The following is a 14310-nucleotide window of genomic DNA, read 5'->3' on the forward strand; positions in this document are numbered from 1 at the left end:
GGACAGGGGACAGTGAGGGGACAGTGAGGGGACAGTGGGGACAGTGACGGGACAGAGGGGACAGCAGGGACAGGAGCAGCGAGCTCAACAAGCGCGGCAAGGCGCTGCTCAGCGACGCACAGGTGAGGGACAGGGGACAACAGGGGACAGTGAGGGGACAGCAGGGACAGTGAGGGGACAGTGGGGACAGTGAGGGGACAGGGGGACAGGAGCAGCGAGCTCAACAAGCGCGGCAAGGCGCTGCTCAGCGACGCACAGGTGAGGGACAGGGGACAGGGAGGGGACAGCAGGGACAGTCAGGGGACAGCAGGCACAGAGGGGACAGTGAGGGGACAGCAGGGACAGTGAGGGGACAGCGGGGACAGTGAGGGGACAGGGGGGACAGGGAGGGCACAGAGGGGACAGTGAGGGGACAGCAGGGACAGAGGGGACAGCAGGGGACAGGGGGACAGTGGGGACAGTAGGGGTGGCACTGGGGGACAGCGGGGGACGGGGGGATGGCACTGGGTGACAGCTGTGTCCCCTGTGTGGCACTGGGTGACAGTGCTGTCCCCTGTGTGGCACCACGTGGAAACAGTGTCCCCCATGGGTGGCATTGGGTGGCATCAGTGTCCCCATGTGCCCACAGTGGGTGACAGGGGTGTGCCCTGTGTGGCACTGAGTGACAGCAGTGTCCCCTGTGTGTGGCACTGAGTGACAGCAGTGTCCCCATGTGCCCGCACCGGGTGACAGTGCTGTCCTCATGTGGTACCAGGTGACAGCACTGTTCTGGGTGGCACTGGGTGACAACAATGTCCCCCCTGTGTGTGGCACTGGGTGACAGCAGTGTCCCTGGTGTGCCTGCAGCTGTCTCCGTGTGTCCTGGTGGCACTGGGTGGCAGTGGTGTCCCCGTGTGTGGCACCGGGTGACAGCACTGTTCTGTGTGGCACCGAGTGACAGCAGTGTCCCCATGTGTGGCACCGGGTGACAGCAGTGTTCCTGTATGGCACCACATGACAGCTGTGTCCCCTGTGTGGCACTGGGTGACAGCAGTGTAGCAGTGTCCCCGTGTGTGGTACTGGGTGATGACAATGTCCCTGTGTGGCACTGGGTGACGGTGGTGTCCCCTGTGCCCACAGTGGGTGACAGCGGTGTCCCTGTGTGTTACCGGGTGACAGTGCTGTCCTCGTGGTACCGGGTGACACTCCTGTCCCCTGTGTGGCATTGGGTGACAGCTGTGTCCCTGAGTGGCACTGGGTGGCAGTGATGTCCCCTGTGTGTGTCATTGGGTGACAGTGATATCCTTGTGTGGCATTGGGTGACAGTTCTGTCCCTCTGTGTGTCACTGGGTAACAGCACTGTCCCCGTGTGTGGCACCAGGTGACAGCACTGTCCCCTGTGTGGTCTGGGTGACAGCAGTGTCCCCTGTGTGCCTGCAGCTGTCTCCGTGTGTCCTGGTGGCACTGGGTGGCAGTGGTGTCCCCTGTGTGGCACTGGGTGGCAGCTCTGTCCCCTGTGTGCTGTGATGGCCCTGGGGTGGCCCTGTGTCACAGCTCTGTCCCCACAGCAGGTGGCAACCGTGTCCCTGTGTGTGGCACTGTGGGACAGCTCTGTCCCCACAGCAGGTGGCAGTGATGTCCCTGTGTGTGACACTGTGTCACAGCTCTGTCCCCACAGCAGGTGGCAGTGATGTCCCTGTGTGTACTCTGATGGCCCTGTGTGACACCTCTGTCCCCCTGTGGGTGGCAATGATGTCCCTGTGTGTGGCACTGGTGACACCGTGTGCCAGCTGTCCTCTGTCCCTGCAGCAGGTGACAGCCGTGTCCGTGTGTGCTGTGGTGACACCGTGTGACACCCCTGTCCCTGTGTGACACCGTGTGACACCCCTGTGTGACACCCCTGTGTGACACCCCTGTCCCTGTGTGACACTATGTGACACCCCTGTGTGACACCCCTGTCCCCTGTGTGCCATGGTCACACCGTGTGGCACTCCTGTCCCCTGTGTGACACTGTGTGACACCCCTGGTGACACCGTGTGACACCCCTGTGTGACACTCCTGTCCGTGTGTGACCCTGTGTGACCCTGTGTGACACTGTGTGACATTCCTGTCCCCAGAGGGTCAGTGAGGGCCGGCAGGAGCGGCTGGAGCGGCAGCAGGAGCAGTGTCTGTGTGACACTGTGTGACCCTGTGTGACACTGTGTGACACTCTGTGACACCCCTGGTGACACTGTGTGACACTGTGTGACACCCCTGGTGACACTGCTGTCCCTGTGTGTCCCCAGAGGGTCAGTGAGGGCCGGCAGGAGCGGCTGGAGCGGCAGCAGCGCGCGCTGGGCCGGGCGCAGCGGCAGCAGGAGCAGTGTCTGTGTGACACTGTGTGACACTGTGTGACACTGTGTGACACTGTATGACCCTGTGTGACACTGCTGTCCCTGTGTGTCCCCAGAGGGTGAGCGAGGGCCGGCAGGAGCGGCTGGAGCGGCAGCAGGAGCAGTGTCTGTGTGTGACCCTGTGTGACACTGTGTGACACTGTGTGACCCTGTGTGACCCTGTGTGTGACACTGTGTGACACTGTGTGACCCTGTGTGACACTGTGTGACACTGTGTGACATTGCTGTCCCCAGAGGGTCAGCGAGGGCCGGCAGGAGCGGCTGGAGCGGCAGCAGCGCGCGCTGGGCCGGGCGCAGCGGCAGCAGGAGCAGTGTCCCTGTGTGACACTGTGTGACCCTGTGTGACACTGTGTGACACCCCTGGTGACACTGCTGTCCCTGTGTGTCCCCAGAGGGTGAGCGAGGGCCGGCAGGAGCGGCTGGAGCGGCAGCAGCGCGCGCTGGGCCGGGCGCAGCGGCAGCAGGAGCACGTTCTGCGATTCGCGGCGCGGGCCCTGGACAGTCCCCACGGCACCGCCCTGCTGCTCTCCCGGAGGCTGGTGAGACCCTGAGCCCCCTGAGCGGCCCCTGGGGCTGGGACACCCAGGGGTGGCACCTGGGGACACTTGGGGACACTTGGGGACACTTTGTCACTCTCGTAGCAGAGCCATCCCCAGGCTGTGCTGGGCAGCCAATCCCCCCTCAGACCCCTCTGGGACCCCCCAGATCCCCCTCAGACCCCACAGATCAGCTCCCGGGGCTGGGACCCCCACAGGTGGCACTTGGGGACACTTGGGGACACTTGGGGACACTTGGGGACGCTTGGGGACACTTGTGTCCTTTGTCACCGGCGCTCTGTGCTCTTGTACCTCGTCTCACCTGGGCTCAGGTGTCCCCTGTGTCCCCTTGTCCCCATGTCCCTGTTTGGGGGTCACAGAAGAGTCCCCCAGGGATGGTTTGTCCCCTTGTGTCCCCTGCTGTCCCCTGCTGTCCCCTCAGAGCCCCTGGCAGGTGACAGGTGCCACCAGGGTGCCACATCCTGTCCCCCCCCCACACACGTCCCCTGGGTGTCCCTGTGCTGTGACAAAGTCCCTGGGGTGCCACCTCCTGTCCTGGGCAGTGTCCCCTGAGGTCCCCAAGTGCTGCTGTCCCCTCCTGTCCCCCTCTGTCCCCCCCTGTCCCAGGCAGTGTCCCCAAGTGCTCTCAGTGTCCCCAAGTGCCCTGTCCCCTGTCCCCTCCTGTCCCCCCTGTCCCAGGCAGTGTCCCCAAGTGCTGCTGTCCCCTCCTGGGCAGTGTCCCCAAGTGCTCTCAGTGTCCCCCATACCCTGTCCCCTCTCCCCTCCTGTCCCCCCCTGTCCCAGGCAGTGTCCCCAAGTGCCCTGTCCCCTCCTGTCCCCCCCTGTCCCAGGCAGAGTCCCCAAGTGCTCTCAGTGTCCCCAACGCCCTGTCCCCTGTCCCAGACAATGTCCCCGTGCCCTGTCCCCTGTCCCAGACAATGTCCCCATGCCCTGTCCCCTGTCCCAGGCAGTGTCCCCAAGTGCTCTCAGTGTCCCCAGGTGCTCTCAGTGTCCCCATGCCCTGTCCCCTGTCCCAGGCAGTGTCCCCCATGCCCTGTCCCTGTCCCTGTCTGGGCAGTGTCCCCATGCCCTGTCCCCTGTCCCCTGTCCCAGACAGTGTCCCCAATGCCCTGTCCCCTGTCTGGGCAGTGTCCCCATGCCCTGTCCCTGTCTGGGCAGTGTCCCCAGGTGCTCTCAGTGTCCCCATGCCCTGTCCCTGTCCCTGTCCCTGTCGCTGTCCCAGATCCACTCCCAGCTGCTCCGGGCTCTCCGTGTCACCGTGGAGCCGCTGGAGCCGCAGGGGGAGCTCAAATTCCAGTGGGACCTGCAGGCCTGGACCAGGAGCGCCGAGAGCTTCGGTGAGGGGACACGGGGACACGGGGACACTGGGGACACCTAGGGGACACCTAGGGGACAGCAGGGGGCAGCAGGGACACCTAGGGGACACCTAGGGGACAGCAGGGGACAGCAGGGGACAGCAGGGACAGCAGGGGACAGCAGGGACACCCAGGGGACAGCAGAGACAGCAGGGACAGCAGGGGGCAGCAGGGATAGCAGGGGACACCTAGGGGACAGCAGGGGGCAGCAGGGGACACGGGGACACCGGGGACACTGGGGACACCTAGGGGACACCTAGGGGACAGCAGGGGAGAGCAGGGACAGCAAGGACAGCAGGGACACTCAGGGGACAGCAGGGGACAGAAGGGACAGGGGTGGCATGTGACAAGGGACAGCAGGGACCAGGACATGGGGTGACAAGGGACAGGAGGGGTGAGGGTGACAAGGGACAGGATGTCCCTGTTTGGGAGGTGACAAGGGACAATAGGGGTGAGGATGAGGGTGACAAGGGACAGGGGGTGACAGGGTGAGGGTGACAGGGGACAGGAGGAGTGAGACTGGGGGTGACAGGGGACAGGATGTCCCTGTTTGGGAGGTGACAAGGGATGAGAGGTCCCAGGGTGGGGGTGACAAGGGACAATAGGGGTGAGGATGAGGGTGACAAGGGACAGGGGGTGACAGGGGACAGGATGTCCCAGGGTGAGGGTGACAGGAGACAGGAGGGCTGAGGCTGGGGGTGACAAAGGGACAGGATGTCCCTGTTTGGGAGGTGACAAGGGACAGGAGGGGTGAGGCTATGGGTGACAGGGGACAGGGGGTGACAGGGTGGGGGTGACAAGGGACATGATGTCCCTGTTTGGGAGGTGACAAAGGACAGGAGGTCCCAGGGAGGAGGTGACAAGGGACAGGAGGGGTGAGGCTGGGGGTGACAAGGGACAGGGGATGACAGGGTGGGGGTGACAAGGGACACGATGTCCCTGTTTGGGAGGTGACAATGCTCAGGCTGTCACCCCCAGGCTGTGACAATGCCCGAGGGGTGCCAGGGGTCCCCACCCCCCCTGACGCCCCTCCCCCCCCCCCCCAGGTGCCATCGTGTCGGAGCATCCCCAACCCCCCCCGCTGAGCCCCCGGCCCGTGCTGAGTGTCACCGTCCCCCAGGGGCTGTCCCCACACTGCCAGGTACTGCAGGGGACACTGCTGAGTGTCACCGTCCCCCAGGGGCTGTCCCCACACTGCCAGGTACTGCAGGGGACACTGCTGAGTGTCACCGTCCCCCAGGGGCTGTCCCCACACTGCCAGGTACTGCAGGGGACACTGCTGAGTGTCACCGTCCCCCAGGGGCTGTCCCCACACTGCCAGGTACTGCAGGGGACATTGCTGAGTGTCCCCAACCCATGGTGATGTCACCAGGTACTGCAGGGGACACTGCTGCTGTCCCCAACCCCTGGTCATGTCACCCAGGTACTGCAGGGGACATTTCCATTGTCCCCAACCCCTGGTGATGTCACCCAGGTACTGCAGTGTCCCCAACCCCTGGTGATGTCACCAGGTACTGCAGGGGACATTGCTGCTGTCCCCAACCCCTGGTGATGTCACCCCCACACCCTACTCCATTTTGAGGTGACATTTCCATTGTCCCCACCCCCCTGGTGATGTCCCCAGGTACTTTGGGGTGACATTCCTGGTGTCCCCACCCCCTGGTCATGTCACCCCCCACACTCCACTCTGGGGTGACACTTCTGGTGTCCCCACCCCCCTGGTGATGTCCCCAGGTACTTTGAGGGGACATTTCCATTGTCCCCACCCCCCTGGTGATGTCACCAGGTACTTTGGGGTGACATTCCTGGTGTCCCCGCCCCCTTGCTAATGTCCCCAACCCCTCCCAAGTACTCTGGGATGACATTTCTGGTGTCCCCAACCCCCTGGTGATGTCCCCAGGTACTTTGGGGTGACATTTCCATTGTCCCCTCCCCCCTGGTGATGTCCCCAGGTACTTTGGGGTGACATTTCTATTGTCCCCGCCCCCCTGGTGATGTCACCCCCCACACTCAACTCCATTTTGAGGTGACATTTCCATTGTCCCCACCCCCCTGGTGTTGTCCCCAGGCACTTTGAGGTGACATTTCCATTGTCCCCAACCCCTGGTGATGTCCCCAGGTACTTTAGGGTGACATTTCCATTGTCCCCACCCCCGTGGTGATGTCCCCAACCCCTCCCAGGCATTTTGGGGTGACATTGCTGGTGTCCCCACCCCCTGGTGATGTCACCCCCCACACTCCACTCCAGTTTGGGGTGACATTTCCACTGTCCCCATCCCCCCGGTGATGTCACCCCCCCACACTCCACTCCACTTTGGGGGGACATTTCCGGTGTCCCCACCCCCCCGGTGATGTCCCCAGGTACTTTGGGGTGACATTACTGGTGTCCCCACCCCCCTGGTGATGTCCCCAGGTACTCTGGGGTGACATTCCTGGTGTCCCCACCCCCTTGGTGATGTCCCCAGGTACTTTGGGGTGACATTTCCATTGTCCCCACCCACCTGGTGATGTCCCCAGGTACTTTGGGGTGACATTTCCAGTGTCCCCACCCCCTGTTGATGTCCCCACCCCCCGGTGATGTCCCCAGGTACTTTGGGGTGACATTCCTGGTGTCCCCAACCCCTGCTGATGTCCCCCCCGCCACACTCCACTCCACTTTGAGGTGACATTTGCATTGTCCCCATCCCCCTGCTGATGTCCCCACCCCCCCGTTGGTGTCCCCTCCCCTGTCCCGCAGGGTCCCCCCCAGGACTCGCTGTCCCCTGGGGCACAGGTGACCCCCGAGCCGCTCCCGGAGCCCCCCGAGCTGTCCCCTCCCCACCTGGAGCCGCAGCCACCTGAGAGCCCCGAGCTGGGTGAGTCAGGGGACAGGGGAGGGGACAGGGGAGGGGACAGGGGACACGAGAGGGGACAGGGGACAGGGGAGGGGACAGGGGCCAGCCCCTGATGTGTTTGTCACCAGCCGCCAGCCCCCCCGAAAACGGCGTCACCGGCGTCGGGAGGTGAGTGGGGATGGGATGTCCTTTGTCACCCCCATTTGTCACCTTGTCACCCCCCTGGTGACACAGTGGGGACATTCTGGGGCTCCCCTGACCCCCCTTTCCCAGGAGGAAAGCCGGGAACTCTCCCAAGGAGGAGAAGTTCGTTAAGAAGCTGCTCATTAAACGGTAATTGGGGGTGGGACCCCTCTGTCCTTGTCACCCCCTCTGTCCTTGTCACCCCCTCTGTCCTTGTCACCCCCTCTGTCCTTGTCACCTCTGGCCACCCCTGCCATGCTGTCCATCCCTGAAGGTCCCTTGGGCAGGATGTCCCTGTCCCTGTTCTGGGGTTCCCCCGTGACAGGGGTCGGCCTGGGCCCCCCATCCCTTGTCCCCAACACTCCTGTCCCTTGTCAGCTGTCCCCAACACTCCTGAGCCTTGTCACTGTCCCTTGTCACTGTCCCCAACACTCCTGTCCCTTGTCACCTGTCCCCAACACTCCTGTCCCTTGTCACTGTCCCCCTGTCCCCAACACTCCTGAGCCTTGTCACTGTCCCCAAAACTCCTGAGCCTTGTCCCCTGTCCCCAACACTCCTGTCCCTTGTCCCTTGTCCCCAACACTCCTGTCCCTTGTCACCTGTCCCCAGCACTCCCAGGCCTTGTCACTGTCCCCTGTCCCCAACACTCCTGAGCCTTGTCACCTTGTCCCCAACACTCCTGTCCCTTGTCACTGTCCCTGGGTTCTCCCTGTCCCCAACACTCCTGAGCCTTGTCACTGTCCCTTGTCACTCTGTCCCCAGCACTCTCAGGCCTTGTCACTGTCCCCTGTCCCCAACACTGCCCTGTCCCCGCTGTCCCCTGGGGCTTGGGGACTCCCCCAGCCCTGTCCCCTGTGTCCCCTGGACTCCCCCAGCCCTGTCCCCTCTGTCCCCTGGTGCTCCCCCAGCCCTGTCCCCTCTGTCCCCTGGTGCTCCCCCAGCCCTGTCCCTGCTGTCCCCTGGTGCTCCCCCAGCCCTGTCCCCTGTGTCCCTGTGTCCCCCAGCCCTGTCCCCTCTGTCCCTGTGTCCCCCAGCCCTGTCCCCTGTGTCCCCCAGCCCTGTCCCCTCTGTCCCCTGGACTCCCCCAGCCCTGTCCCCTCTGTCCCCTGGGGTTCCCCAGCCCTGTCCCTGCTGTCCCCTGTGTCCCCCAGCCCTGTCCCCTCTGTCCCCTGGTGCTCCCCAGCCCTGTCCCCTGTGTCCCCCAGCCCTGTCCCTGCTGTCCCCTCTGTCCCCCACCCTGTCCCTGTGTCCCCCAGCCCTGTCCCCTGTGTCCCCCCAGGAGGGGCCCCCCCGGTGCCCAGGACAGCCCCCGGCTGCCCAAGGTGCCGCGGGTGAGCCTGGAGCGCCTGGAGCTGGACCTGGAGCTGGACCCGGCGCAGCCGCCCGTGTTCCGCATCTTCCCGGGGCCCTCGGCCGAGGAGTTCAGCGTCATCGTCATCGAGCAGGGGACAGCGGGGACAGCAGGGACAGCAGGGACAGCGGGGACAGCAGGGACAGGGACAGCAGGGACAGCAGGGACAGCAGGCACGGTGCTGCCACACCCAGCCGTCCCTGTCAAGGTGAGTGTCCCCCGTGTCCCCTTCCAGTGCCCACTGTCCCCTCCCCTCCCAGTGAGTGTCCCCACTGTCCCCTCCCCTCCCAGGTGAGTGTCCCCAGTGTCCCTCCCTGTCCCCTTTGTCCCCATCCAGGTGAACACCCAGTGTTCTTGTCCCTTGTCAGGGTGAGGGTCCCTCCCTCCTGCTCCGGTGTCCCCTGTCCCCCTCCCTGACTGTGTCCCCTGTCCCCACCCATCCCTGTGTCCCCTGTCCCCCTCCCTGAGTGTGTCCCCCCTCCCTGTGTCCCCTGTCCTCATCCCTGACCGTGTCCCCTGTCCCCAACTCCCTGACCGTGTCCCCATCCCTGACCGTGTCCCCTGTCCCACATCCTTGTGTCCCCTGTCCCCCCTCCATGACTGTGTCCTCATTCCCTGTGTCCCCTCTCCCTGCGTCCCCTGTCCCCTGTCCCTGTGTCCCCTGCCCCCCTCCCTGTGTCCCCTGTCCCTGTCCCCACCCATCCCTGACCATGTCCACCCTCCCTGACCCTGTCCCCTGTCCCCTGTGTCCTCTGTCCCCCCTCCCTGTGTCCCCTGTCCCCATCCCTGACCCTGTCCCCCGTCCCTGTGTCCCCTGTCCCCCTCCCTGACTGTGTCCCCTCTCCCTGTGTCCCCTGTCCCTGTCCCTCTCCCCGTGTCCCCTGTCCCCCTCCCTGTGTTCCCCGTCCCTGACCCTGTCCCCTGTCCCCATCCCTGACCGTGTCCCCTCTCCCTGTGTCCCCTCTCCCTCTGTCCCCCTCCCTGTGTCCCCTGTCCCTGTCCCCCTCCCTGACCATGTCCCCTGTCCCCTCTCCCTGTGTCCCCTGTCCCTGTGTCCCCTGTCCCCTCTCCCTGTGTCCCCTGTCCCCCCTCCCTGTGTCCCCTGTCCCTGTGTCCCCTGTCCCTATGTCCCCTGTCCCCCCTCCCTGTGTCCCCTGTCCCTGTGTCCCCTGTCCCTATGTCCCCTGTCCCCCCTCCCTGTGTCCCCTGTCCCTGTGTCCCCTGTCCCCCATCCCTTACCGTGTCCCCTGTCTCCAACTCCCTGACTGTGTCCCCTCTCCCTGTGTCCCCTCTCCCTGTGTCCCCTGTCCCCCTGTGTCCCCTGTCCCCCTCCCTGACCATGTCCCCCCTCCCTGTGTCCCCTGTCCCCCTCCCTGACCATGTCCCCTGTCCCCTCCCTGTGTCCCCTGTCCCTGTGTCCCCTGTCCCTGTGTCCCCTGTCCCTCATCCCTGTGTCCCCTGTCCCCCTCCCTGTGTCCCCTCTCCCTGTGTCCCCTGTCCCTGTGTCCTCTGTCCCCCTCCCTGACCATGTCCCCTGTCCCTGTCCCCCTCCCTGACTGTGTCCCCTATCCCCTCCCTGTGTCCCCTGTCCCTGTGTCCCCTGTCCCCCTCCCTGTGTCCTCTGTCCCCCCTCCCTGTGTCCCCTGTCCCTGTCCCCCTCCCTGTGTCCCCTGTCCCCCTCCCTGACCATGTCCCCTGTCCCCTCTCCCTGTGTCCCCTGTCCCTGTCCCCCCTCCCTGACGGTGTCCCCCCCGACAGGAGGAGCAGCAGGAGTCACCGATTGGGGACGTTGGGGACACCAAACCCGTGGTGCTGCCGCCCCCCGCGCAGGGGGAGCCGGGCCCCGCCCCAGGCTGCTCCCCCGGCCCGGGGGGGCTCCCGGGGGCGCCGCCGGGGGTCTCGTGCTGCCGCGTGTGCGGCCAGGCCGGGGCCGTGGTGATGTGTGACCGCTGCCAGCGCTGCTTCCACCTGCACTGCCACCTGCCCGCGCTGCAGGACGTGCCCAGGTGCGGGATCCGCCGGGATCTGATGGGATCTGATGGGATCAACCGGGATCCACTGTCCTGTGTCACCTCCCTGTGTCACCCAATGTCCTGGGATCCACTGCCCTGTGTCACCTCCCTGTGTCACCCAATGTCCCTGGGATCCACTGTCCTGTGTCACCCCTGAGATCTGGGATCCACTGTCCTGTGTCACCCCCCTGAGTCCCAAAATGTCCTGGGATCCACTGGGATCTGATGGGATCGGCTGGGATCCGCTGGGATCCACTGTCCGGTGTCACCCCCAATGTCCTGGGATCCACTGTCCTGTGTCACTCCCCTGAGTCCCCCAGTGTCCTGGGATCCACTGGGACCCACTGTCCCCCACTGGGATCCACTGTCCCATGTCACCCCCTGGGATCGGGGATCCACTGTCCTATGTCATCCCTAATGTCCTGGGATCCACTGCCCTGTGTCACCCCCTGGGATCTGCTGGGATCTCTTGGATCCTGGGATCTCCTGTTCCTGATCCCTCTGGGAATTCCCCCACTGACCCCAAATCTCATGGGATCCCCCTCCCCACCCCCAACAACCCCTTCCCTGCATCCCAGACCCCTGGGCGCCAATCCCATGGGATCCCGTTCCCAATCCCATGGGATCTCATTCCAAATCCCAAATGCCCAGGGGTTTCCAGGTGCCAATCCTATGGGATCCCGTTCCCAATCCCGTGGGATCTCATTCCAAATCCCAAATGCCCAGGGGTTTCCAGGTGCCAATCCCATGGGATCCCATGCCCAATCCCATGGGATCCTGTTCCCAATCCCATTGCCAATCCCATGGGATCCCATTCTCCATCCCATGGGATCCCAATCCCGTTCCCAATCCCGTGGGATCCTGTTCCCAATGCCATGGGATCCCATTCCCATTCTCCATCCCATGGGATCCCATTCCCATTCCCAATCTCATGGGATCCCTTTCCCAATCCCATGGGATCCCAATCCCAATCCTGTTCCAAATCCCATGGGATCCCTTTCCCATTCCCATGGGATCCCATTCTCCATCCCATGGGATCCCATTCTCCATCCCATGGGATCCCATTCTCCATCCCATGGGATCTCATTCCCAATCCTATGTGATCCCTTTCTCAATCCCATGGATCCCAATCCCATTCTCCATCCCATGGATCCCATTCTCCTTCCCAATCCCATGGGATCCCAATCCCAATCCTGTTCTCCATCCCATGGGGTCCCAATCCCATTCTCCATCCCATGGCATCCCTTTCCCAATCCCATGAGATTCCATTCCCAATCCCATGGAATCCCAATCCCATTCCCAGTCCCATGGGATCTCATTCCCAATCCCAATCCCATGGGATCCCATTCCCATTCTTGGATCCCATGGGATCCTGTTCCTATTCCCAATCCCATGGGATCCCTTTCCCAATCCTATGGGATCCCTTTCCCAATCCCATGGGATCCCATTCTCCATCCCATGGGATCCCAATCCCATGGGATCCCATTCCCACGGGATCCCGTTGCCCACCCCGCAGCCCCGAGTGGACGTGTTTGCTGTGCCAGGAGCTGCCCCCGCCCCGCCCGGACCCGGAGCAGGACCAGGACCAGGATCAGGACCAGGATCAGGATCTGGGCCCTCCCCTGAAGCTGAGCCCCCAGGACCAGCAGGTGAGAGCGGGGGGAGATCCTGAGGCGATCCCGTGTGCGGATCCCGGGCTGATCCCGCGGGCGGATCCCGGGCCGATCCCGCCTGCGGATCCTGGGTCGATCCCGCCTGCGGATCCCGTGTGCAGATCCCGGGCCGATCCCGCCTGTGGATCCCGCCTGCGGATCCCGGGGTGATCCCGTGTGCGGATCCCGTGTGCGGATCCCGGGTCGATCCCGCGTGCGGATCCCGGGCCGATCCCGCCTGCGGATCCCCGGCTCCCGCCGCCGTCTCAGCGTCCCCCGCCCCGCAGAGGTGCGAGTTCGTGCTGCTGGAGCTGCTGTGCCACGAGCCCTGCCGGCCCCTGCATCGCCTCTCCAGCTCCCCGGTGAGCTCTGCCGCGCTCTTAAAAATTTAATCAATGTTTTGTTTCATTTTCTTCATTTAGAGCTAGGATTAATTACACAGAAATGGATTTTTTTCATGTTTGGGGTGGGTTGGTTGGTAAAGTTTATCAGAAGGTACAGCACCTGCTAGGAGTGAGGAAAATGCAGAAAGGTTTAGCTGCTGCAAGGTGTCTTAAAGCTAATTCTAGTGGAGAATTAACCTAAATTATTTATATTTTTAATTCAATAATTAACTTCCCATGATTCTTAGTGGGACACTGAGTGACCAATCAGAAAATATTAGCTGAGAGGTAATAATTGGGTAGTAATTGGGTAGTAATTGGGTAATTGGATAATATTTGGGTGATATTTGGGTAATATTTGGGTGATATTTGGGTGATATTTGAGTAATAATTTGGGTAATACTTGGGTAATATTTGGGTAACATTTGGGTGATATTTGTGTAATATCTGGGTAATATTTCGTTAATAATTGGGTAATATTTGGATAATAACTGGGTAATAATTAGGTGATACTTGGGTAATAGTTTGGTAACGATTGGATAATAATTGGGTAATAATTGGGTAATTGGATAATATTTGGGTGATGTTTGGGTAATATTTGGGTAATATTTGATTAATAATTGGATAATATTTGGGTAATATTTGGGTGATATTTGGGTAATATTTGGTTAATAATTGGGTAACATTTGGGTAATAATTGGGTAATAATTGGGTGATATTTGGGTGATATTTGGGTAATAATTGGTAATATTACCCAAGAAGGAGGAAGATGAACACTGAAAGAAGCAACACCCAAAATCCTCCATATTGCCCTGGATTTATTGTTAGAAAACCTCAAATTTAAAACCCATCACTCCATGACTTCTAATTAACCATCACTCCATGACTTCTAATTAACCATCACTCCAGGACTTCTAATTCAATCCACACCGCGATTTTCGCTCCATCCCTCACATTTCGAAGCCGTTTCCAATCCCTCACGTTAAAATCAACATTCTCTAAGGGTTCAGTGCTTGAAAGCACAGAAAGCTCCAAACCCCCCAAGGTTTTGGGATCCCCCAGGAGCTGCTCCCAGCCCTGACCCCGATTCCCACCCCGCAGGACGGCCGCGACGCCATGGACCTGACGCTGATGCGCGCGCGGCTGCAGGAGAAGCTGAGCCCTCACTACCGCAGCCCCGAGGAGTTCGCCCGCGACGGCTGGCAGCTGCTGCGGCAGTTCCACCGCCTCACCGAGGTCTGGGGACCCCCCCTGAGGGATTTTTTGGGTTCCTGGGGGAGCTCCAGCCTCTGTAATTTTGTGTTTTCACCCCCAGGACAAGGCGGATGTGCAGTCCATCCTGGGGCTGCAGCGGTTCCTCGAGAGCCGCCTCAGCGCCGCCTTCGGGGACCAGAAATTCTCCCGGCTGCTGTTGGATGCTGAGGATGGGCTGGAGATGTTCCCAGCGTCCTGATCCCCACTCCTGGGGGGTTGAAAGCTGGATTTCCCCCCTGGGGTCCTGGTTCTCCCCCCATTGTTTGTCCCCAGAGTGTCCCAGGACATGGGGATGTCCCTGTCCCCCGTTATCCTGGGGTTACTTGGAAAAATACAGCCCTGGCTTGATTTCCTGGA

The 14310-nt window shown here is 62.1% G+C and overlaps 1 protein-coding gene across 2 annotated transcripts in view; it reads left to right on the plus strand.

Moving 5' to 3' along the window:
• Positions 1–14310, plus strand: part of TRIM28 (tripartite motif containing 28) — a 28966-nt gene extending 14656 nt beyond the window's left edge. For both annotated transcript variants that reach the window (XM_033084066.2, XM_033084065.2), the window contains 12 exons: positions 2765–2911; positions 4152–4266; positions 5331–5425; positions 7022–7139; positions 7247–7286; positions 7392–7451; positions 8581–8860; positions 10411–10658; positions 12181–12313; positions 12604–12678; positions 13801–13935; positions 14015–14310. In XM_033084066.2, the coding sequence (XP_032939957.1) occupies positions 2765–2911; positions 4152–4266; positions 5331–5425; positions 7022–7139; positions 7247–7286; positions 7392–7451; positions 8581–8860; positions 10411–10658; positions 12181–12313; positions 12604–12678; positions 13801–13935; positions 14015–14152 (1584 nt within the window). In that variant the 3' untranslated portion in view covers positions 14153–14310. The remainder of the gene's footprint in view (positions 1–2764; positions 2912–4151; positions 4267–5330; positions 5426–7021; positions 7140–7246; positions 7287–7391; positions 7452–8580; positions 8861–10410; positions 10659–12180; positions 12314–12603; positions 12679–13800; positions 13936–14014) is intronic.

Source organism: Catharus ustulatus, chromosome 35 (genome assembly GCF_009819885.2).
Source record: "Catharus ustulatus isolate bCatUst1 chromosome 35, bCatUst1.pri.v2, whole genome shotgun sequence".
In the NCBI taxonomy this organism is placed as follows: Eukaryota; Metazoa; Chordata; class Aves; order Passeriformes; family Turdidae; genus Catharus; species Catharus ustulatus.